General features: G+C 40.3%; 1 protein-coding gene and 1 long non-coding RNA gene across 4 annotated transcripts in view; one reads left to right on the top strand and one right to left on the bottom strand.

The window, feature by feature from the left end:
* The window catches only part of PIK3C2G (phosphatidylinositol-4-phosphate 3-kinase catalytic subunit type 2 gamma), a 210,475-nt gene that overhangs the window by 17,232 nt on the left and 169,122 nt on the right, over positions 1-24,121 (top strand). For all 3 annotated transcript variants that reach the window (XM_061363896.1, XM_061363895.1, XM_061363897.1), the window contains exons 5-7: positions 4,958-5,060; positions 12,683-12,753; positions 20,170-20,233. In XM_061363896.1, coding sequence (XP_061219880.1) covers positions 4,958-5,060; positions 12,683-12,753; positions 20,170-20,233 — 238 coding nt within the window. The remainder of the gene's footprint in view (positions 1-4,957; positions 5,061-12,682; positions 12,754-20,169; positions 20,234-24,121) is intronic.
* LOC133217975 (uncharacterized) lies at positions 13,531-18,399 on the bottom strand. The gene is made up of 2 exons (XR_009727023.1): positions 18,300-18,399; positions 13,531-14,152 (listed from the first exon to the last, which is right to left on the bottom strand). It is a non-coding gene; the product is annotated as an uncharacterized LOC133217975 (long non-coding RNA).

Raw genomic sequence — 24,121 nt, 5'->3', positions numbered from 1 at the left:
GTACCTTAACACAGCCTTTGGAGTAGCCTCAGGGTGAGATTTTTCCTGTGTTTGGGCTATCTTTTACTGCAAATTGATTTCCTAAAGATGTTTCTAACAGAATGATTTGATGTACTTGTGCAGGGTTCTTCCCCAGAAGAGTATTTGGAAATCGTTCAGTGATGAATACCTGCAGAAGTTCCCCTAGTTATGAGACAGCAAAGGGAATAAATATGTTGTCGCTTCTGCTTTATTGTAATCCAGAAAAAAAAACTAAAGTGAAGCCAAAACGGTGACGTGCTGAATTGTTCTCACCAGAGTGTTTTAGTGAACCAGACTACTCTTGTGACGATCTGTCAAAAGCTTTCATTTACTGTTATGTTGACTATATTAATGAACACTTCACCCTGACTCCTGCAGCAGCACCTGAAAGACTTGATGATTTCTGGAATCCATTTAGCTTTGAATTAGATGGGGGAAATATACTTGTGTACTAAGGACCATTACACTCAGCACCACAAGATTTAACCATCCATTATTCCCTTCCTATGGAGATACCCTTGAGCTTACAACCTGTCTGACTCACAAGAAGAGTACCAATTTTGCAAATATTCAAATTTAGCAAAACAGAAGGCTGCGTGTAGACTGCAGGTCAGTCCTAACTAATAGAGCCATCTGTGAAATTCTGATGTATAATATCATTTGGTTTCTGATTTTAAGTTCATTTTGTTTACTGATCAGAAATCCTGGCCTTGCTTCTATCTGCAAGTTTCTTTTTTCTTCTTATGCTTCCTTTTCCTTCAGGTTTTCTTGCAGTACCTGTACAAGCTATCAGGATTCATTGCCACCTTGTCCCTTTCCCATCTTCCATTGTAAGTCGTATGTTACTAACTTCCCCAGTTAGCTGCTGCAGTTTGTTTTTTAGATTTCAGTGTAAGTGTATCTAGAGGCAGAACCCTGTCTGAAAGACAGAGACTCCTTGAAGGAAAAGAGGAGTAAACCCTATATTTGTGTCAACAATTTTTACCACTATTCATAGAATTTTCTGATTTTCATGTGCATCCCTAAACCCTCCTTCTCTGGGTTTCCCAGCTGTGGGTATACTCTCCACTGCCTTATGCTTGTGCTGTTCATGATAATCTTTTATTTCTTGGAGGGCCATCTGCTGTTTCTAAAAATTCTTTGCTTTATCATCCCATCATCCAGACCTTTTGCATCTACCTTGATAATCCTGCTCTCACACTTTCCTGCCTTTTGTAAAATTTAGAATTGATGCCTCTTCATGAAAGATGTTATATACAAATAAATTAAATTGGGTTTAAGCAGCTTGTGTCAAATAACTCCTCGCTCTCTATGCCAGCAGCAAGACAAAACCAACCCATCTCATGTGACAGCAATGAATCAATCCATTTAGACTTTTTTTTGCCTTTAGAACTACAGGTCACAAACTCAGGGCATCCCAAAACATGTAATAAAACAAGGTACATGGGTGTATTATAAGGATACAGGGCACTCTATTTTTTTTTTCAGTATTTATTTTTTATTGATCTGTTTGCAAAGGGTTCCAGTAATGCAGAACCAGCAAAGTAATGAAGTCCAAGGATATTTATAAGCTTTCTTCTAAACATCCTTTTTTTTTCTTTTCTTTTTTTCTTTTTAATATGGCATCATATATTGGAAAGGATCTTTCGTGCTATGTGTTTTTAATTCCATCCATGCTCTACCATATTGTAATTTGCACAGTTACCTTACTGCTTTGCAGTTTAGCCAACTGCAGTAAGCAGGGGTATAGAACAGAAGAGTCTGAATGCTTATTATTTCTGCTCACATGCTTACTGATGACAGGTTTTTGCCTTACTAATTCTATTCTCTGAGAATTGAGATCTAAGTAAGAATTTGTTTTCACTCAAAGTGAAGTTTAAGCTATTAATTATAGGTTGGGCAGAGTTCTCTATTCATGCAGACTGGGACTGTAAGAAGCAAGCACCTTCTGGATGAATATGTTCTTTGTAAAAAATAAACTTCATTTTCTCTTGTCACTGCATATTAAGTTTCTCATTCAGAAACACTGCTCAGCCTGAGTCCTTTAAAAAAAAAGTCTGATTGAACTGTGTTAGGATTTGGAGCTTATAGCACATCAGAGAACGTTGCTGAGGGGAAGCAAAATCATCTAGTGATGAGGGAGTCTTGAGAGACTGACAGATTTTCCATTGCTCTTCTTCTGATATATTGTGGGACCACAGGCAAGTCACTTTGCTTTGACTAGTTCATTAGCATGGCCCTTAAAGACAAACACTGCTTTTCACTTTGTCTTTTATCATGGCATTCTCATGAAAGCTGTATTCTCCACATAGTAATTTCAGCAAAAAATATGGGCAAACTGTTAATAATTTTGTAGTGTTTTTATTTGTGCTTCCTTTACAGAGCTTGGAGCACTGTAAGCCAGTTACTAATAAACCTTGCTATCCTTCAAAGGGGGCTATATTACTTTTATCATAATAGTACAGCTATAGGAGCAGATCCACAATAGCGTGTTACAGCCTGGGGTATGGCTAAAAGGTAGTCTGTCAGTCTATGGCAAAGCTGTATCTCTGTTTGTTGTAGTTCACCTTTCATCTAGAGCAGGTTTCCACATTTATGAGGCATTAATTAATTTTGTCTAGTCTTCTGTGTCACAGTTCCTGTCACAGTTTTTCTCTTTTGTGCAAATAAAATCCACTCATAGAGTCAACTGTATGGCCAGTACTTCTGACTGCAATGTTTCAGGCAGCACAGGTACGTCAATAAAGGATATGATGATGTGTAGTACCTGCCTGACACAAAACTAACATAAACCACTAGTGTAAAAGTAGCTATAACCACAAAATTCAACTTCTGTTGGTGTAGCTTGTTTCACTTGGAAGCACGATGACATGGAATAGTTTTACTTGGAAAATATGGGGTTTGTACATTTCTAGTACAAAATTGTAAGTACAGAGGAGAGTATTGCTATATCACCTGTCCTAAGGTTGAAGTTAAGGGAGAATGGAAAGATCAGGAATAATGGTAGGGTAAAAGGTGAAAAAAAAGGTGTGAGGCAGTTTGAAAGTTTACAAGGATTATGGGAAAGTTCATCATTAGTCACAAGGAGATGTGATTTACTAAAATGAGGAAAGAAGTTTCAGGAAAGCCATTGGTAGGCATAGCATAGCTATGTGCTGAGGAGAAACAGAAGACAATCTATGCATTGGTACAGTCCCAGGAACCAGTCACTTGGACTTGTGCTTGTAAAGGGATTTGACAAGGTTGAGGCATAACAGCGATACGTTTCCCACCAGTATAGATACCTCACTGCATTGGTGTTAACCTCTCTCACTTTTGTATCTGTGCTTTATGCTCTTCAAATCAGGCAATTTTACAAATATATAGAAGCACTATAGAAGGACATTGCTTTAGGTGTTTGCTATGTTAGATGGAAAGGTCTGTGACCTTTAATGTGTTTGTTTTTAAAAATTCCTATATCTACACTTTCACCTTTTGTGACCTCTAATGAAAAGTATGTATTTTACTTAACTACATTGTAGTGTAGGTGCAGAACATCTACGAGATATAGAAATTCCCTGCAATTGTGCTGAACAGAACTTATGTGCAGTACGTTAATCTAAGTTTAACCATTCATTTGTTCTGGGGACCTCTGCTGCCATGTGAGATATAAGTCAAGCTTTCTATGATTTATTCATCAGGTTAGTGGTTTTTTTGGAACCAAATCCAGCCAGTTTTAAAGTATTCCATCAAAATCCCTTTTAGGTAGAAGAAACATATTTTACACTTGAATTCTGAGTTTTCTATGGCGCTTGACAAACCAGAGAATAATTGTCTTTCTTTCCTGGCCAAGAGAGTTCTGAAATAACATATGCGCTGTAGATCTGTATAAATATGGAATATCCCTTTTAGCACTTGTGCGGCTGGAGGCTTGAAAAAAGCAACATGAATTTAATTGAAAATTCACTTGAGTTGTAACTAGTGAAGCATGTTAACTTGTTTTGGTGATGAATTTTCCTTTGCAAATATCAGTGTAATGCTTCCTACCCGTTAACCCTACAGGATTTTTAAAAATATAAAAATATGCTTGTCCTAACTCTGAAATAATTTTTACATTATTTCACCTGATTAAAACAAAGTGGAAGGGAAACAGTGAAATTATTTTTGTTTCAAGTAATTTTAAGAGTTATAAACTAAGCCTGTATATAACTTGGAAGAAATTGCCAAGAGTGATAAGTGGACTAGAAGCTAAATAAGAATGAGGAATTTCTCTGTCATGGACTGCTACAGCATACTAGCATACTTGACTATCAGTGTAGCTTGTAGGAACCACTCCAGCTCGGTGAGTAGAGCTCTGTCTTAGCTGGCGTGTGATTTGAGAAGGAGGAAGACTGGCTCACAGCTTCTTTGACCACCTCTCTGTGAGCTGCACAGGGTAAGAACTTCAATTTCTTTTGAGAATCAAGGGACACCTCTATTCATGTAGGTGATTTTCAAACTTATAATTAATATTTAATTTTTTTCAACTTAAGTATCAAGCACTGCAACTCATTCTGCAGTGGTGCATTCATAACCAAGGTACTCTGAATAAATTGTGCTGATTTGGTTTTGAAGAATGCACATGAATAATCTCTAGGTTTGGGAGCACATGCAGTTTCTTTAGGGTATTCTTTCTCTGTGTTTTTGTTGTTCTGTTACAGAACTTAATGGTCAAAGATGTAACTGAATACTTATTCTAAAATTGTTTCACCAGAAAATTTGCCAGAACCAAGCCCCACCAGTTTTCATGGTACTAGGTTCCAAGTATAGGATTTATATTATTCAGTCTTCTTTGTACTTAGGATTTAGACAGTTGGTGCTTTTAGGAGAAGGAGAGACGAGAAAAAAAAAACAGAATTGGCAAGCAGAGATAACCATTTGTTTGTGGTTTTTTTGTTTGTTTCCCTCCAAACTGCAGTAGTCGCACTTTGGGCAGCCATGAAAGTCTTCGCAAGGCAACCACCTGCATTCAGCTTCGACTACACACTGCTAGTAATTTGAAGCAAAGTTTGGCTAGAACGGTATGTCAGCTTCTTTTCCTCCATTTTATTTCAGCATCCCTGAAGGAATAAAATCCCACCTATCCTTTTATGTAGCAACCTGCAGTAATAATCAAAGAGAGATTATTTGCTTTCCTGAGAATGCATATATTATCGCTGAACTCCGGTTGAAACTTACTGAGGAACATCTCTGCTTTGCCCTTGTACTTAAATATAGTGAATTACCATAGAGAACACACAACTGAAAAAGACCAAGGGTTACCTTTCCAGAAAAAAAACCCCAAAAACAACAACAACAACAAAAAAACCACCCAAAAAACCCCCATTTTTTTCAGAATTTAATGCAATTTATTTGAGATGGTCAGTAATTTTTTTTTTTTTTTTCCTTTCTATGGTAAACCCATGCAAAGCACTGTGAAATATGAATTAGATCTGGATTATTGTTATCACTGAAAACTGGAGGAGGGTGATAAAAGTCAGAATCGCGGTTGGTGTGTTTGTGCATGTGTCATGCAAACTTGTGGGTGCGTGTGCTTGTCATAGACATGTAGAAATGTTGTCTGTAAGGACATGTAGTCCTTAGGAAAACATTGCTTTATCATCATCTTAAATCCAGGGAGATTCCTATTCGGATTATTTGGGTTTATGCATCCTTGCAGTGCATTACTGAGCTTTAATGGTGCTGACCTGTGCTATTAAATGTGAGTTTTATTCTCAGTGGACAACCTTGAATTACTTTCAACACAAAGTTTTCAGTACCACAGAAGCTTTGTTCTGGGCTGTGTTCACTGGCAGTGCGTTGATTCCGTTCACAGAACGTACCAATTACCAGCTTTGCACAGGTCTGCTGTCAGCCTGAGTCTGTCAATACGTGGGTCAGGTGACACATTTCTAACAAAAAAGGGCAGGGGTTTTACAGTATGTGACACCATGTGAAACATTAAATTCAACACGATGTATTAAAAAGGTCTATAATGAGGCCAAATATATATACACACACACATATATATATGTAATATTTTAACCAGGTTATAGACAAAAGCAGAATAATATAGTTCTGATATGTATAATCCTGGCTTATATTATTGGCATTTTTCACTGCCAATGTTATTAATTTAATTATTTAATTTTTATAATCTGTCAATTCTTCTTGGTATAGCATCATCCCAAATAAAGTAAATTAGGAAACATGGAAGCTTTCATCACCAGATTACTTCTTCAAAAATTATTCAGATCAATGAATTACCAAGTGCTTGATATCACTGTAGAGAAAATAGGTTGATGTTTGAATATACCTTCAGAATGGATGAGCAAGTGTCCATCTTGTGTGCTTTCTCACCCAATCCACATTACACAGCAGCAATAAGAACAAGCCCAGTGACCGCTGGAATAAGGTATTTTGAGGAAAGTATCTGTGTTACCTCATTGTCATTTAACTGCAAGTTGTTGAGATTGAAGCAGGAATCATCGTGTGATTTTCATTTTCTGCTTTAAACAGAGATTAGATGGCTATCATAGTGTTTCTGGAGTTAGATCATAGGTCCTGTGACAGAAGATGGGAAATGTAATTTTTCCATTTAGTTAATGCTGTCAAAGAAGGGCTTGAGAAGATCGGAGTGTTGGTTATGTGATATAATTATGGATGTCTGTAAATGTGTAATGATGGAAAAATTATTTACCTTTTTTAGGTCAGCATCTCTATTTTTTAAATAGAATAATGTGTTATTGACCCTTCTGCTGGGCAGTTGTAGGTATCCAACATTTTCTGTCCTGAGATATCAGTAAGATAAATTAGAAGTTTGGTACAAATGCATTATGCATATAGCATATGGTGAAGATTTTTTACATGCGTATATTGAAAAGAGGGAGCCTCAGACAGCTTTCTGCTGATCTTCTCTTCAATCTTCCAAGTAGCGATTGATTCTCTGCAAATTACTCTGCCTTCAAACAGAAACTAAAATATGGGGCAAATTACCATTTTGCTGTACATAGAGCTGCTATTACTATAGGTCTTCAAAATCATTTGTTTTGGAACCAACTGATATATTCAGTAGTCTCATCTGAAACCTTGAACTTCTTTGTGTGCTAAGGAAGCAAAACCTATACCAGTGCCATCTGGTGAACGCCTTCATGATTCTTGCTTGCCTTACATAACACTGTTGAAATTAGGAGACATAATTAAAAATATCTGTACCTGCAAATTACTATTATTTTACTATTAGGCTTAATAACCAATATAAGTGGATACTTCAAAGTAATGTGCAACTAATTTATTTTTTTAAAGCCAGACAGCTTATTAACTTTGCCAATAACTAAATGTTCACATTTCTTCAGTGAATTCCACTGAAAGATGTAATTTTTTTTGTTTGTTTTAAGGTGAATACTTGCTTCCTTTCCTTTTGTGGGAAATTGCCATACTGTTATGAAATGGTCATAAAGAGGAAATTGTTTTTAGCTCAGCAGTTGCAAGCAAGAAATATGGCCTGGGGCTTAACATGGAATCACGGGCCTTTCAGACAGTGGATGACCTTTATTTTGGTTTTGGGTTTTTGAGACAAATTGGTCAGCTTTAGCCCTCTGGAACAAAAGTCTTTTAAGATCCAAATTTTTGAGGTGCTGGATTCCTCTAAACTTATAATTTTATCTTATTCACAGAATATAAAGTTATCTTTGTAATATAGAAACATATTTAAGCTCAGTTTTATACCATCTAGCAAGATAGAACTTCTGGAGTAGGAATTCTGGTCACTGCAAATTTTTCTCCACACACAGAAATCTTGAGAATGACAATGAAAGTGGAAAAAATCAAATAGTCCTTTTGTCAAATGGTGGCCCAGTGTACAGAAGTTACAATAATAATAACAATTGCTATATTTGTTTATCTACTACTACACACCTATCCCACTCTGTACGTACCCAGTGTGGTCTCTAAGGGACAACACTTAAACATGAACTCCAGGAGATGTAATGGGTCGGAAGTGTTAAATTCTTAGTGGCTAGGTCATGTTTTGGAAGCAAGGCATAGTGAAACAGCATGGAAGGAGAAACCTTTGTCAGGATGCCGTTCCCAGAGAGTGCTGTGCCTGTCTGAGAGACCCATTTTTTCAGAGCTGTCCCCACATACTAGTTATGTGTGGAAAGAATTAACTTTGCAGTGGAGAGGCAGCAAAGAGTATTCTATGAGTTTCTAAAGAGAGTTTCAGTTGCCCCCAGAAAAGGATTTTTGGACTAAAGCAGCCAGCAGGTGATATTTCCTGAAAGTTCAGAAGCACTTTTATTTTCATATATACCAGTATTCATATTTTACCAGACATAATGATTTAAGTGTTCACATTCTGAGCATAATCACAGATGAAAAGAGCCAGTGAGGGATGTGTGTAGTATCTCAAATATAAGGGGGCCTTTTCTTGTGTTTAAGTAGCCCTTGAAACTGTGCTACTGTAAAATGCTTGATGTTGACTTAATATGTGCAAAGTCTCCTTTAACTGTTACAGTTTGACAGGACTAAATGAGGTTTAATACTCTGCAGTGCACTGTGGAGGAGAGACAGAGCATCTCTTGATGTTTCATGTTTTGGAAATGGTTACAATTACCAGGTAGAATGATTACGAACAAACAAACAGACAGGTAGCTGACAAGCTTGGGAGACAAATTATCAGTGTTCAGGCCATTAGAAAACATCTATTGTCTCAGAGAATTTGTGGAACTATAATAATCTACAACAGGGTTTAACCAGGAAGGGTGACATTTTAAGATATCTTAAAGTGAATTATTGATCACCTTGTTAGGGTAACTGACATATCTCTGAAAGCTTCAGGCCATGAAGTTACTTCAGGTTTCTAATAATAGCAAAGAACATGAGCAGCTCTTGAGCTGGCATAAGTCATAGATCCAGAGATTTCCTCCTGCTCCAGGATATGACAGAGTACTTACATTAGGAAGAAGTTCTGTTCACAGGCAAGTCTGTGAGCAGACAAAACCTAACAGAGGGGACAAAGACTATGGTGCACTGAAAGCTACAGTGTTGCCTTTCACTTTGGGCCCAGTTATTTTGGTCTACTGAAACCAGTGCTAGCAACACTGAATTCAAGGATCTGAGGTAGTCTGCACTGAGCTCACAACCAATTTGTTGTTGCTGTTCTCTGAAACTTGTGGCTTTGGTGAGAAAACGTATTTGAAAGTCACAGACCTAGAACCAGTTTATGGAAAATAAATTTCCTTCTCTCAGAATTCACATAAAAAGATGTAAAAATAGTGTGCTGCCTTTTTTTCTTTTTTCCTTATAGCACAAAGACTTTTAGGATTCTTCAGCTGTCTCAGACAGTCATGCACGTGTGCTGCTACTCTTTATTCTTGTGAGTTAATTGCACTTACTGTTGGGGAGAATTAGACTTGTGATCTAGTGGATCCTTTTTGAATTTTGAACTTTGGAATATGTTACCTTATAGAAATCTCCTCTGAGGCTGTAGTTTAGCTAGTGTCACAGAGTATCTTGACAGCCCAGATATATAGTAATAAACCATATGTGTTCCAGTGCTAAATAATTCACATACACTCACCTTTGCCCTAGTCCATGAGGTCCCCTGAAATGTCTAGATTCCTGTCAGTCACACATACCTAATTTCTCTCTAAAGCTTCAGGGCTTCCTCCTTCCACCTGTGTCACACTGTTTCCAAATACATCCCTCCCTGTCCTTCTAGTGCTGTCAGTGTATGAGATGGAAAAGGAAGTTTGTCATTTACCAGTCTTGCTCTGTCCCTGTGATCATTTAGTTCGAATGTGCTCTGCTATTTGTAAGGTCTCCAAAGGTGGTAGTGTGACGGCTAAGCATGCAGCGACATTATAAAAATGCAGGGTAGAATGTATACACTACTCAGCTGTAATGTTATTGGGGTTTAAAAAAGGGTATGATCTGCTGAGAGTCAAGATGAATGTGATTGTGGCTCTGTCTAGAAGTAGCAAATTCAAAGCATGATATTATAGCAAGTCACAATGGAGTGCTGTGTGCTATTTCCTTCATTAAATGCACACTTCTCATTATGGTAACACTACAAAATACTCTCAAGGCTTGAGATATTATACAAGTCCTCTAGCATGCATTGAAGCAGCATGACAGCTGTCAGAGGTCAGGTGCTCCAATCCTCAGAGTATAGTATGGGCAGAAGACTTGAGTTGTGAGCAAAACCAGCAGACAGAGCCATATGTGGCACAATTAGTGCTGCACTCAGGAAACTGGCAACAGTAAACTGGTTTTCTAACTGGTTATGTCTCACAGTCATTTTTGTAGGAGCAACGCAGTCGGGTTCAGAGGCATAATCTGAAATCATCTACTCTCAAACACATCCCCTAACCCCAAATACTTATTTTGTTTTCTTCTCACATGTTAATACACTGAGGTAAGGGACACAGGTGTTTGTGTTCCTTACATAATGCCCAGACACAGTATAGGTCAGTGCTTAGGTGTAAGATGCATACTTCAAAGGCTTAATGCATGAGGATGTTTTACTTAAATTACTCCTTCCGTTTCGTTCATCTAATTCATCTTTCACTTATTGCCGCTATGTGATAAAAGAGATAGTAGCGCTCCAGATGGGATTACTGCAGAACATCTGTAATGTATCTAGCTCAGCAAGATCCTGCTCCTTAAATGGTGCTATTGCTAAATCTCTTCATAGCAATTTAAAGCAGAATTAGTGTGAATTAATTCACATGTCAATTAACATATTTAAATTGAATCCAACCATATTATCAACACAAGTTGCTCAGGAATGTTAGCCTTAGGCCACAACTGTACTACAGTTAACTGGAAAAAATTGCTAGTGTGGTCACCTTTTTGTGAGCAATCTTTCAATATTTGAATTCAGTAACATTCAAAATATTAGGAGAAGGTTTCTTTACCCAAACAAATAAAAGAATTGAGTTTTGTTGGCTTTTTGTGTGTTTGTTTGGATTTTTTGGAAAACACAAATTTTCTTTCCAATTCTATTGGGGGAGGGAGAATAAGGAGCCATAATTCATCACTGTTGGATTATACTGTTCTTTTTGTTTGTTTATTGTATGAAAGCTTTATCAGTAAAAGATTAACAGATTTTTTTTTTCTCATGGATGTGTTGCACTTAATATTAAACCATTTTGTCTTGCCTTTACAAAGGACCTGAAAGTTTCATTAGTTTAGTCCAGCCTAAAATGGAGTCACCTTTCTGATTTTTCTGTATCCTTGGCCAGATACCATTTCTGTCCTCTGCTTCACCTTTGAGCAACCAAATATTTTAGATCGGTACACATGTAAACAAACAAGCGTTAGCCTGGTTTCCTAACCTATGCCCAACCCAGCCATCATCTGCATTTCTAGGGATACTAAGAAGAATAATGTCTGGCAGCTGTCCTAGCTGCACTAGATGCCTATGTGCTGTGATGCTGTTCTGCTTCTGTCTTATTGGAACTAAATGATCTTAAGGTCCTTTCCCACCCTAACCATTCTGTGATTCTTGAATTCTCTCTCATCCTCTCAGGGTTATACTTGTTCATAAGTGTCATTCCCTTTCGGAGCCTTAACCAGTGAATTTAGAATTGTACTTGTCACAAGCCCCTTAATAACTTTCCTTGTAAGTTACAGAGATATGGGCTCAGCCATGAATCAGGAAAAGGGCAGAATTTCCAGAGCATGGTGGTGCCTGCAAGCTGGCAGTGCACGCCTAGCATGGGTTGAGCTACCTCCACGGGGCGGGAGGAGGCATTAAAGGCAACAAATCCATGGGGCTGGAGAAAGGACTGTGTCTGAATGGGAACAGGTTGATCCACAGAATGCGTCAAATAAGGCAAAATCACAGAATAATTTAGGTTGGAAGGGATCTCATTGGATCATTTGTCCAGTCCCCCTGCTCAAGCAAAGTCAGCTGGAACAAGGTGCACAGGACAGAGTCTGGTCAAGTTTTGAATATCTTGGCAGATATTCAAACCTACTCCACAGCCTTCCAGGGCAACTTCTCTCTGTGTTTGACTGTCTTCACTATACTTCTTTTTCTTGTGTTAAGCTGGAATTTAACACATGTTAATTTGTGCTGTCTGCCTCGTGTCCTGTCAGTGAGCACTGAGAACATTCTGACTCCCTTGTCTTCATTATTTCCCATAAGATACGTGTACACATTGATAAGATTCCCCCTGAGCTTTCTTTTCTCCAGACTGAGCAGTCCCAGCGCAGCCTCTCCTCATACAAAACATGCTTTAGTGCTTTGATCTCTTAGTGAAGCATTACGGAGATGAAGTCCCTTCAGGAAGTGACAAAGGATGGTACAGATGTTTTCCATTCTGTTCTTTTTGTAAAGGAAGCAGCAGAGAGGTGGTGGATGCAAACTGATTTCTGCTTCATGACTAGTGTGTATTGCCATTGCAGAGGGTTTTCTGAGGCCTGCTATAGTCTTAGTTGATGGGTAGCAGGAAGGAACTATGGTGGCAATTTGGCTTTGCCTCCTACAACCCAGTGTAAGATTAGAGATTCATCAATTAAATTTTCAGACCAAAACATTCTGAACACTCTAAGAGTTCCTAAAGAACATACTGACTTGAAAATAGCAAGCAAATCTGTCCAACATACATTCTTCCATTCAGTATACTCAGTTTATCTATATACCTCTGTTCTACAGCATGAGGATGACCAAAGACACTTCGGTGCGAATCAGCTGTTAGAAGATACCTGTGCCTGGAGACTGACTCGGTAAGAACACTGGTATTTAATTTCTGTTTGTAATTGTTCATGTTTGTAATGAGCCTCCTCGTCCCAAAGGACAATTCCAAGACCTACTGGTAACAGAAATGGTACCAAAGAGAAAGAAAATCGGTATAAATGTTTTAGACTTATTTCCAGACCCGATTGCTTAGCGAAAATCAATAATAACTTATAGATCTGTGTAGTTTTCCCTGTTCTCTCTCTTTCATGTCATCGAAGGTTTTATTAGAGTTTTCATGTTTCCTAAAGATTGCCAGGATTGAAGGAGTCATAATTTTCACATGTGCATTGCTCTTAGAGAACTTTTAAGAGTAAATACTGTAAAAAATAATAGGTTTGCTCTTCATTATTCCTGGTTTTCACAGTTGAGTGATGTTTTATTTTGGTTTACTTTTTTAATAGAGTCTAGCTATGACAAGCTTTTAACTTGGCACTCAAAGTGCATCTGACTCTAAAGCTAACCTACCATGGACAAGCACTAAATGAGATAGATTCCTCATTCAACTTTCATTATGCTCCATTTCATGCACTTAGATAAAGAAGCTGTTAACAGGTTTTTGTGATGTTTTTCATCAGTATTATAAAGTGCATTGCCAAGAGCGGTCAATGCCACACCTGCCATTTAGCAGATGGAGGAAAACAGAGAGGTGGTGACTTGTTCAAGGTGAATATCTGGTGCTTACTGAGGACCCATCTGGTTTCCTAGGAGCATGACCCAAATTTCCATTTTGGTCTTTCTATAAAGAGATTAAACCAATCATACAATCCATGCACGCATTACTTATTGAGTGTTTTATTTCTTGTGATGTAAAGCTTGTGGCCTTTTCCATTGCAAAGAGAGTCTTCAAAGGGGATGTGTAATAAAAGATGTTGAGCTGGAAATTGACTGTGGTCCACAAAATTTCCTCTGATGCTGTAGGGCAATAAATACTTTCTCTCTTCAACCACAAGTTCAGTAAATATTGAAAAAGTAAAAGCTTGAACTATATTTGATTATTGTTTCCTGCTTGTTCCATGGATCGTTGACAGGTAGGAGAAAACATTTTCCAGCAGCGATGACCCAGAAAAATCAGTGATCAAACCCTGTGTTCTCAACTGTATTTCTAACTTACCTGAAGAAAAAAAGGGAAATAGCTAGGTGACAAAATTTTGCTATCCATAATGTGCACTGGAGCTGCCTGTGATGACTTGCAGAAGGATTTTACAGTGCTGAGTTGAGTGTGTGATAAAGTGGCAGATGAAATTTTGAGAAGATAAATGTGTAGATGGGAGGAAACAGTCTTAAATTCACAGATGAAATCATAGGCTCTGAGTTGCCTTTCACCACAAGGAGTGAGTTCTTGGGGTTATAATAAATAGTTCTGAATGTCAGCTTGGTGCACAGCAGCTGCAAAAAAGATAAAACAAATGTTGGAAATTATTATGAAAGAAAAGAAAAATGAAAAAAAAAAATTATTAAGCCACAGTATCAGTGTAGGGTGTTCATTTATCTTGAATATGGCCAACAGTTCTGCTTCCACCATTTCAAATGTGATGTAATAGAACTTGAAAAAGTAAAGGACAGCAAGGATGCTCTTGAGTAATGAAATGCCTTCCATATGAGAAACAAATAAATAACATTATTCTTCATCCTGATGAAGAGATAATAGAAGATGGGTAGTTTTATAGATGACAAGTCTATGAAATTGAGGAGCACAGAGAATGTCTGCAGAAAAGTATCATTTATTGTATTTTACTGGGCAGGATAAAGAGAGCCTGAAGTGAAAGTAGCAGATTCAAAACAGACAAGAGTAGGTATTGCTTTGTATAAGACCTAATTAAGCAATACCTGGACACAGCCTGGCTTGCCCAGGACTGTGTCCAGATGATTTCTGAATATGTCCAAGGAGAGGTGCTTCACAACCTCCCTGGGCAACTTGTGCCAGTGCTCAGTCACCCTCAGTACCTCCTGTGTTAAAGTTTGTGCCCCATTGTCTCTTGTCCTTTCACGTGGCAACTGAGGAGAGCCTGGTTTCATTGTCTTTGCACCCTCCCTTGAGGTGTTTATATACATCAAGAATAACCCCCATGGCCTTTCTCTTCTCTAAGATAAACAGTCCTAGGTCTCAGTCTTTCGCTATAGAAGAGACACTCCAGTCCCTTAATCATCTTAGTGGACCTTTGTTCGGCTCTCTCCAGTACATCCACATCTCTCTTGTACTAAGGAGCCTGAAACTGGACATAGCACTCCAGGTGTGGCTCACCAGTGTTTAGTAGGAGGAGAAGGGTCATCTCCCTCAATCTGCTGATAACACTTCTGATGCAGCCCAGGATACCTGTAGCCACCTCTAGTCTTTTTTGCTGCAAGGCCACATTGCTGGTTCATGTTCAGCTTTCTGTCTAAGAGGACTGCCAGGTCCTTTTCTGCAAAGCTACTTTCTGGATAGTCAGTCCCCAGCACGTACTGGTGCATGGGGTTATTCTTCCCCAGGTGCAGGACTTTGCACTTCCTTTTGCTGAACTTCAAGAGGTTCCTGTCAGCCCATTTCTCCCAGCTGTCAAGGTCTGTATTGGATACTGTTTCCAGTTATATATCGTCAGCAAACTTGCTGAGGGTAGACTCTACCGAGCCATCCAAATCATTAAGTAAGAAGTTGAACAGTAATGGACCCTGAGGTACACCACTAGCTACCAGCCTACAGCTAGACTTTGTGTCACCCATCACTACCTTCCAGGTCTGGTCGTTCAGACAGTTTTCAAATCTACCTCACTGTCTGTTCATTCAGCCCATAGTTTATTGGCTTCTGCATGAGGTTGTTATGAGTGACAATGTCAAAACCTATGATTATCATAATGGAAGGTTATCAGATTGGTCAAGCACAACTTTCCCTTGGTGAATCCATTCTGACTGCTCTGTATCACCTTCTTATAGTTCACATGCCTGGAAACAGTTCTCAGGATTAGTACTCCATCAGCCTCCTACGGTTCAAGATGAGGCTAATCAGCCAGTAGCTCTCTGGGTCTTCCTTCTTGAAGATGGGAGTCACATTTGCCTTCCTCCATTCTTCAGGCATTCTTCCAATTTTCATGTTTGTCCACAGATTATCGAAAGGGGCCTCACAATGACAGCTCCCTCAGCATTTGTGGGTGCATTCCATCAGAGAACATGGACTTAAGTAGGTCCAGTTTAAATATTCTCTAGCCTGATTCTTATCCATTTCCTAGTTTATTCCAGGGACTGCTCCCCGTAGGCCATGTTCATGAATGGGCACCACACTAGACTCCTTGCACACATATGCAGTCTTCCAGTGTTGTGCTTAAGGCTTGCTCCATGAAGTGCAATACATACTTTTCCATGTTATGGTATGAAAATACCACCGTGGTGGACTGCCTCATGGTATGTTGGGTGTTTTGAACTGACCCACTCCTTCCTAATGAATAGATAACCTACATGTCTTAGTAACAGTCATAGGGAGCGTGGAGGGAAGCAGGGAACCTGGCTTGGTGCCACATAGGGTGCACAGCTGATTCTAACTGTGGCTACTTCAAGTGTTGTGACCATAAGCCTTCATGCAGTCCTTAACTTTAGGGATCAAAAACTCACTTCTTGGAGCAAACTTCAGCAGTGTTCACATATTCTTTTTCCCCTTTAGAGGCAACTAGTTTCAGTTGAAAGTACTGATACAATTATGTTGACAAGGCTTTGAAGCACCACCAAAACTATAAGGTGAACCATACAGTGAAGAAAAGCCCTTATTCTTCTAAGCGTGCCCACTTATAGTACTTTTTTGTGAGTAGGCCAGTCAGTATCATACTTAGTCATAACAGCTGTTTATTAGGCACTGGTATGTATCTTTGCAACATAATTCCTCCATTCTATACCTGGCTAGGGTTGTAATAGAGGTGGAGTAGATGGATGCAGTGGTATGCCTATGCAGTAGAATGGACTCAGGCTGTGCAAACCTGCCTGGCACCTAGGAAGACCAGCAGATTACTTTCAGATATTGTGTCTTCACAGCTGTGAGTATTTAGATTAGCTAAATAAAGTAATGCTCAGGGTTGCCTGCAGGTACTGTAGTTATATTTCTGATCGTAGCACACAAACTTTTGTGTTTTAGAGGATGTATTGATTGAGATTCTCAGTCTGCTTAGATCTAGCAGAAAGAAAACGAGCTGTTTGAACTGGCTTGAGATGAAGTAAAAAGAATGAACTGGAACCTTACCTCTGGTATAATTGGGTTTGCTCTCACATGCTAATGTGAAAAAATAAAATCAGCAGCCGCTATATTGCTTGATGCACTGATTTTCATAGCTTGAAAACCAAACACAGTGTAAATCAATGACTGCATCAGAAGAACTACAGTCCATTGGCCCATAATCTCTGACACTGAGGTGCCAGGACTATAACATGATGAATAGCCTGATCCCTGCAGTTAGGCACAGCTTCAGGCAGCATGGTGATGAGCAGCATTTTAGAAAGGAAAACTAGCACTGCTCTGTGGTAGGTGCTAGTGCCAGGAAACTGAAAAATGAATGCTGTAAGCATTTGCTATATATATGATCTTCCTCCCATATAGACCAGCTGGGTTCTAAGAGTGACGGTTTCAAGTTGTTTATACTTTTTTTCTTTTCAAAATAATTGTAGCATTTGCCATACTAAAAGCTCCAAAACTTTCCTCAATGTCAAAGAAATCCTGAATGTTCATGGGCTGGTTAGCATTGCCATCTTTATACAAAGCTATTAAAGCTGTAGAAGTATGATGCATGCCTGTGTGATAATATATGGATATTGTTAATTATCTAGTAGTCAAAGATTGAGGATAGCATTAGTAGAGGTATTTTGATCATTGTTATAAGTTGCTGGATTTGTTTCCTGTTAATTATGTAAAATTATGGCTACTTTATACACAGAATTCTTTAGAGTAGAATAAACTGATGGAAAATACACTAATTTTTAGCCTAGTAGTATATTATATTATTATATTGACCTCATTTGGAGTATTATGTACAGTTCTGGTGTCCTCAGCATAAAAAGGACATGGAACTGTTGGAACAAGTCCAGAAGAGGGCCACGAGGATGATCAGGGAACTGGAGCACCTCCTGTATGAAGATAGGCTGAGAAAGCTGGGGCTGTTCAGCCTGGAGAAGAGAAGGCTGCATGGAGACCTCATAGCAGCCTTCCAGTATCTGAAGGGGACCTACAAGGATTCTGAAGAGGGACTCTTCACTAGAGACTGTAGTGATAGGACAAGGAGTAATGGGTTAAAACTTAAATAGGGGAAGTTTAGATTGGCTATAAGGAGGAAGTTCTTTACTGTAAGGGTGGTGAGGCACTGGAATGGGTTGCCCAAAAAAGTGATAAATGCTCCATCCCTCGCAGTGTTCAATGCCCGGTTGGGTGAAGCCTTGGGTGACGGGTCCCTGCCCATGGCAGGGAGGTTGGGACTAGATGATCTTAAGGTCCTTTCCAGCCCTAACTATTTTATGATTCTATAACTTTAGAAATTATTTTGAAGCCTGCATTTAGACCAAGCATGCTAATAAACATACTTACCTGTATGCATCAAGGCAGCAAAGCAGGCTCGTTATGTCCAGAACTACTTTTGAGCTGGGTAATGCTATGAAAAAGATGTTATGCATGGAGCTTTGGTCAAAGCAGAGCAGCAGCTTGTATTAGCTGTGATTTAACAGGATTACAGGAGGAATTGCCAGGCAGCTACTCAACACAGAAACTGCCTGGCTAGATAAGGCTAGTTCAGATTTGAAATAAAAAGCTGTAAAGGCAAAACCATGTGTAGGAGGAGGTGAATAGTAGGCATTTATGGGGAAATGCACTCTAGTATTAGCACAAGAAAGGCCACCTAACATTTCTTTATTCTGTATTACGATTTCAGTGCAATGACTCTCTTTCCTCCTCTTTCCGTACAATATGTATAATCAAAGTCTAACCATGTACCATAAAAACTGTACTTTGGACTGTAGTTGCAAATTTAATCTTTGGTTGCTCTGTTAGTCAAACTAAGATACAATTTCTCTGTAAACAATAGTCCATTTGCTCTGAAACGAAGGGGACTTTCACCTACCAGACTGCAAGGAGGGGGAGAAAAGTTCCTCCTAAGTCTTCCAAAGGAAGATCCCTAAAACAAAGTGTCAGTGTGAAATACAAGAGGGGAAAAACCGTCAAGAATAAAGTAATAGAGTAAAATAAACGAGCACTGCAGAAAGGGCGTAAATTGCAATTACCATTTTTTCATAAAACGCACACAGAAACCCTGACTACCACCAAGGACCATCAAGGCAATAGTATGTCCATTTTACAAATCAGTAGGCTAGGAAGGGTGTGGACATGGGAATTAAGGTTTCTGTGCCCCTTCCTGAAGATTTGACCTTGCAGAGAAGGCTGTCAAAGGAAAAGGAAGGTGTATTCCTGTGTGTAACAACCTTAGCCATGGTCTTGTAGGCACCTATGTGTTCCAGCTGACAAACAACAGCTAGGATTTCACTGTGCTTGAAACATAGAAAATTACACAAATGCTTCTTAAAAGCAAAACTCTGATTCTGGTTATCTATTTGGGATAGCACTTGGAGCCTGCAGTGCTAAAATGATGAGGTTTACAGCTGAAGCATCAGTCCAGGAGTTCAGTGTAGTGAGGTGTATACTCTTGCTCATAATCCTAATTAATTTACCCTTTGCTAGGGCACAGCAATTTGCCTGTGCAGACTTTATGGTAGCTTCTGTAGCATAAAAAAGGCATGGGACTATGGAGTCATGTACGCCTGTCTACAGAAGTAAAACAGATTCACAGCTTAGCTAATACTACGGAAAAGGCAGTTATTAAGACAGTGTGCACATGTAAACTTGTGAAATGTAAGCAAATTAAGTTTAATGAATTATGAAGCATTGGTTTCCCTGTTTAGAATACACAGTTTTATAATTGCGACAGTATGGGCTCTTGAAATGTAGTTTTCCCAGATGTTTTCCAGATGGTTTGCCTGATTCCCTGCAGCTTTAGTTTGTGAAGTGATTGAGAAAGAAGGCATTGTAGCATGTACTTAAGTTCATCCTTCTTCAAAGTAATATTTAAGCACTTGCTTAACCTTAAAGAGTAAAATAGATGGGATGTGGAGTTCAATAGACACTGAAATAGAGGATCACGTACTGGAGTACTTTTACTTGGGAAACTTGCATCCTCCAGGTATGAGTAGAAGAAGGTTTTTACATCTGTCCTTTGTTGCAAATGTCTACCAAAAAAACCCATGGAGATCCAGGCTCCATTACTTGACATTCACATAAGCACTTGTCTGCATTTTATGCCAACATAAAATCAAACTGTTCCAAATATATGGTGGGGGGTGGGGGAGAAATCTGGTCTCTTTATCCAACTGTTATTAAGTTGATGTTGGTTTCTTTTTCTGATTTCCAGACAGAACCTTCTATCAGTTATTATGAAATATAATGGTCAAGTGGGATGTCTATTGCAAGATGAGGTATTTGTTCTTTGTTTGTTATACCAGAAAAGCATAAACTTCTACATGAAAGGTGTCTAATTATTAATCTGTCTCAAATGCAATTAAGGAAGACTTTTAATTAAGGTTGTTTCACCTGATTTTGAAAGGATATAAATTATCTTAGTCAAACTTGTATTGAGATTAAGAAGAAAGTCCTACAAATTTAAATCTCAAAGGTGATTTTTTTTCTAAGTACCAAGGAACCTGTAAATAAAACAAGATTTTTGGGTTGGCAGTTTAATATTTGGATTTAGTGGAGGTATAAGATGGTACCTGTATCTGTAAAATTTGTCCCTGATTTTACAAAACCACAAGCCAAATGTTTATGTATTTAGGATATATATTTAGGGTCAGTTGCTGAGGTGAGTAGCTCTAGAGAGGATGCCTTGAACACCGGAGCAGGGGGAGATCAGAGTCCAGGAGCCTCAACTCAGAGCGACAAGAGCAGAGCCACCGAGGGAGCCTCAAGTCTTCGACAGGACCCAGCTACCCAGGAGCCGGCAGCTCAGCTGACGCGAGCAGGGACTCACCGGGGGCGGAGCCAGGAGGAACGGCGCCAGCCCTGATTGGTTAAAAACCTGCCCCAGGGAGCGCGGCGAACAGAGCGGGTCGAGGCAGCTCGCGCGGGCAGGCGAGAGGGGTGGTGAGCACTCGCCGTATGACCGAGGCCCGGTCTGGGAGCTCTGCTCTGGCTGCCCCGGCGGTGGCCACCGTAGGCACCCAGACAGAGCCGATGAGAGGGGAGGCTGCAGGGCAGACTTCGGGGTGGAGAGAGTGCCTGCACGGGTCTGGTGGGGGAAAGGTACGCAACGGGCAGGGCTGCGCTGGGTGCTCCCTGGTGGAGGCTCTCCTGCAGCAGGTGACTGAGCTGCGGGAAGCTATTAATAGGCTACAAGATGTCAGGGTAGCTGGGAGAAAACAGGAATGCTTGCTCCCTGCTCGAACTGTGCAGAGTCCTCAAGCTTCCCCTGTAGCTCAGGGAGGAAAGAAGGAGGTTGTTAACTCTCGAAGCTGGGAATTGGGGACAAAAAAAAAAAACAAAAAAAGGAGGAAAAGGACAATTAAAAGCAAGGGACTTCCTCCTGAACCTGTTGTCCCCACGCAGAAATGGTTTGCTGTCCTGCAGGGGGCTCATGAGGAAACGCACTTGTGCCAGAAACAGCCTGGTGATGCACTGGTAAAGAAGATTTCTACTGGTGCTGCCAGGAAAAAGCGGCGGGTCGTAGTGGTAGGGGATTCTACTTTGAAAGGCACAGAAGCACTCGTCTGTCGGCCTGACCTGGTCTCAAGGGAGGTGTGTTGCCTACCAGGGGCACGGATCAGGGATGTGGCAGAGAGGCTGCCTGCTCTGGTAAGCCCCATGGACTATTACCCACTTCTAGTGATACATGTGGGTGCTAGGGATATAGATAGCAGTAGCCTGGGGAGCATAAAGAAGGAGCCCTGGGAGAGGTGGTTAAGGGCTCTGGAGCTCAGATTGTCTTCTCATCTATTCTCCAGGATACAGGGGAGGAATTGAAAAAAACTAGGAGGATTAGCCAGGTTAATGAATGATTAAAAGGGTGGTGTCACAGTCAGGGGTTTGGGTGTCTTGAACATGGGACCCAAGTTTGTAGGCCAGGTCTAGCGGGGGCTGGTGGAGCTGGTCCGATAAAGAAGGGGAAGGGCAGTTTTGGTAGGAGGCTTGCCAGACTGGTTAAGGAGGCTTTAAACTAGATGTGCTGGGGGAGGGTGGCATCATTCCATCCCAACACTCCCAGTCAGTTGCCAGCACCTATAATAAATGCTTGGACCAATGCAGAGATATTCCGGCTGCTCCAGCCGATGAGCCAGCTTCATTTGGAGCTCTGCTCAGATGCCTCTATACAAATGCCCATAGCATGGGGAACAAACAAGAGGAATTAGAGATGTGTGCTCGTCTACGGGGGTATGATATAATAGGCATCACAGAAACATTGTGAGATGGCTCCTATGACTGGAGTGTTGGCATGGAAGGTTACAGACTCTTTAGAAAAGATAGGCCTGGCAGGCGTGGAGGGGGAGTTGCCCTTTATGTTAGGGATAGGCTGGAGAGTATGGAACTCTGCCTGGGGATGGGTGAGCAGGTAACAGACAGCTTGTGGATCAGGGTTAAAGGGAAAACAACGATGAGAGACATTACTGTGGGAATATGTTATAGACCACCTGATCAAGAGGAATCTGCAGATGAAGCACTCCATAGGCAGATAGGAAAAGCCTCACGCTCACAGGCCCTCGTTCTCATGGGTGACTTCAACCACCCTGACATCTGTTGGAATGATGGTATGGCCCAGCACAAGCAATGCAGGAGGTTCCTCGATTGTGTGGAAGACAACTTCCTTCTGCAAGTAATAGAGGAACCGACAAGGAGAGGTGCCATGCTTGACCTTGTGCTCACCAACAGGGAAGGGCTCATTGGAAATGTGGCACTGCAGGGCAGCCTTGGATGCAGCAACCACGAGATGGTTGAATTTGAGATCCTTAGGACAGTGAGAAGAGTGTGCAGCAAGCTCACTGCCCTAGACTTCAAGATAGCAGACTTTGGTCTCTTCAGGAACCTGCTTAGTAAGGTTCCATGGGATATAGCCCTAGAGGGCAGGGGGGCTCAAGACTCTTGGTTGGTCTTCAAGGATCATCTGCTACAAGCTCAGGAGTGTTGCATCCCAACTAGAAGGAAGTGCAGCAGGAGGGCCAGGAGACCTCCTTGGATGGATAAGGAGCTCCTGAGGAAAATTCAGATGAAAAAAGAGCTTTATAGAAAGTGGAAGCAAGGACAGGCGGCCTGGGAAGAGTACAGGGTTATTGTCTGGGAAGCTAGAGACCAGATTAGGAAAGCTAAGGCCCAGTTAGAATTAAACTTGGCTAGGGATATTAAGGATAACAGGAAGGGATTCTACAGGTACATAGCAAATAAAAAACAGATTAGGGAGAATGTAGGCCCCCTCAGGAAGCTCTCAGGTGAACTAGCTACACAGGATTTGGAGAAGGCTGAGGTTCTGAATGACTTCTTTGCCTCGGTCTTCTCTAGCAAAGGCTCTGACCGCACCACCCAAGTCTTGGAAGGCAGACGCAGGGACTGTGAGAATGGAGACCTTGGGCCCACTGTAGGAGAGGAACTGGTTCGAGACCATCTTAAAAATCTGAACGTGCACAAATCCATGGGTCCTGATGAAATCCATCCGCGGGTCCTGAAGGAGCTGGCGAATGAAGTTGCTAAGCCGCTGGCCATCATATTTGAGAAATCATGGCAGTCAGGTGAAGTTCCTGACGACTGGAAAAAGGAAAAGGGGGTTTGGAACTTGATGATCTTAAGGTCCTTTCCAACCCTAGCTATTCTGTGATTCTATGCTTCTGTGATTCTATTCTACACTGAAGAATGCAGTAGTCTGCAGGATTAGGTTTTGGCAGCAAAACTCGTAAGACTTTATTTGGATGTAGTGAGCTGCTAATTGAGTGTTTACATTTTTGAAGGAAAAATCTCTTAGAAAATCATCTCTGCTAATGTTGTAAGAACAAATGTCTTAAAGGACAAAAGAGTATTTGAATGACAGCTTCAAGAAACCAAATGGCTATTTGATCTGAGTTTCAGATTGCCATGCTAACTGACTTTCTAGGGTTTGGAACTGGAAACAAAATGAAGGACATTAGTAAAATCAAAGAATACTGATGTAGTGTGGAGATATTCCAGTGTTTCCCTTCCAGAGTTACAACTTACTGTGCTGAAAAATGTATTTCTTTGAAATATAAGTTAAGACATACATTTCTTACTCTGTTTCAGAAATCTGTCACATGAGTTCAAGTCCAGATTTTAATCTTTCTGGCTATTCTTGTTCTATTCTATTTTGAATA

The sequence above is a fragment of the Neopsephotus bourkii genome, unplaced genomic scaffold (genome assembly GCF_033783945.1).
Source record: "Neopsephotus bourkii isolate Nb327-2 ecotype Australia unplaced genomic scaffold, CSIRO-AGI_Nbou_v1 NB_1183, whole genome shotgun sequence".
Taxonomy (NCBI): Eukaryota; Metazoa; Chordata; class Aves; order Psittaciformes; family Psittacidae; genus Neopsephotus; species Neopsephotus bourkii.
This window is presented reverse-complemented; position numbering and strand designations above follow the sequence as displayed.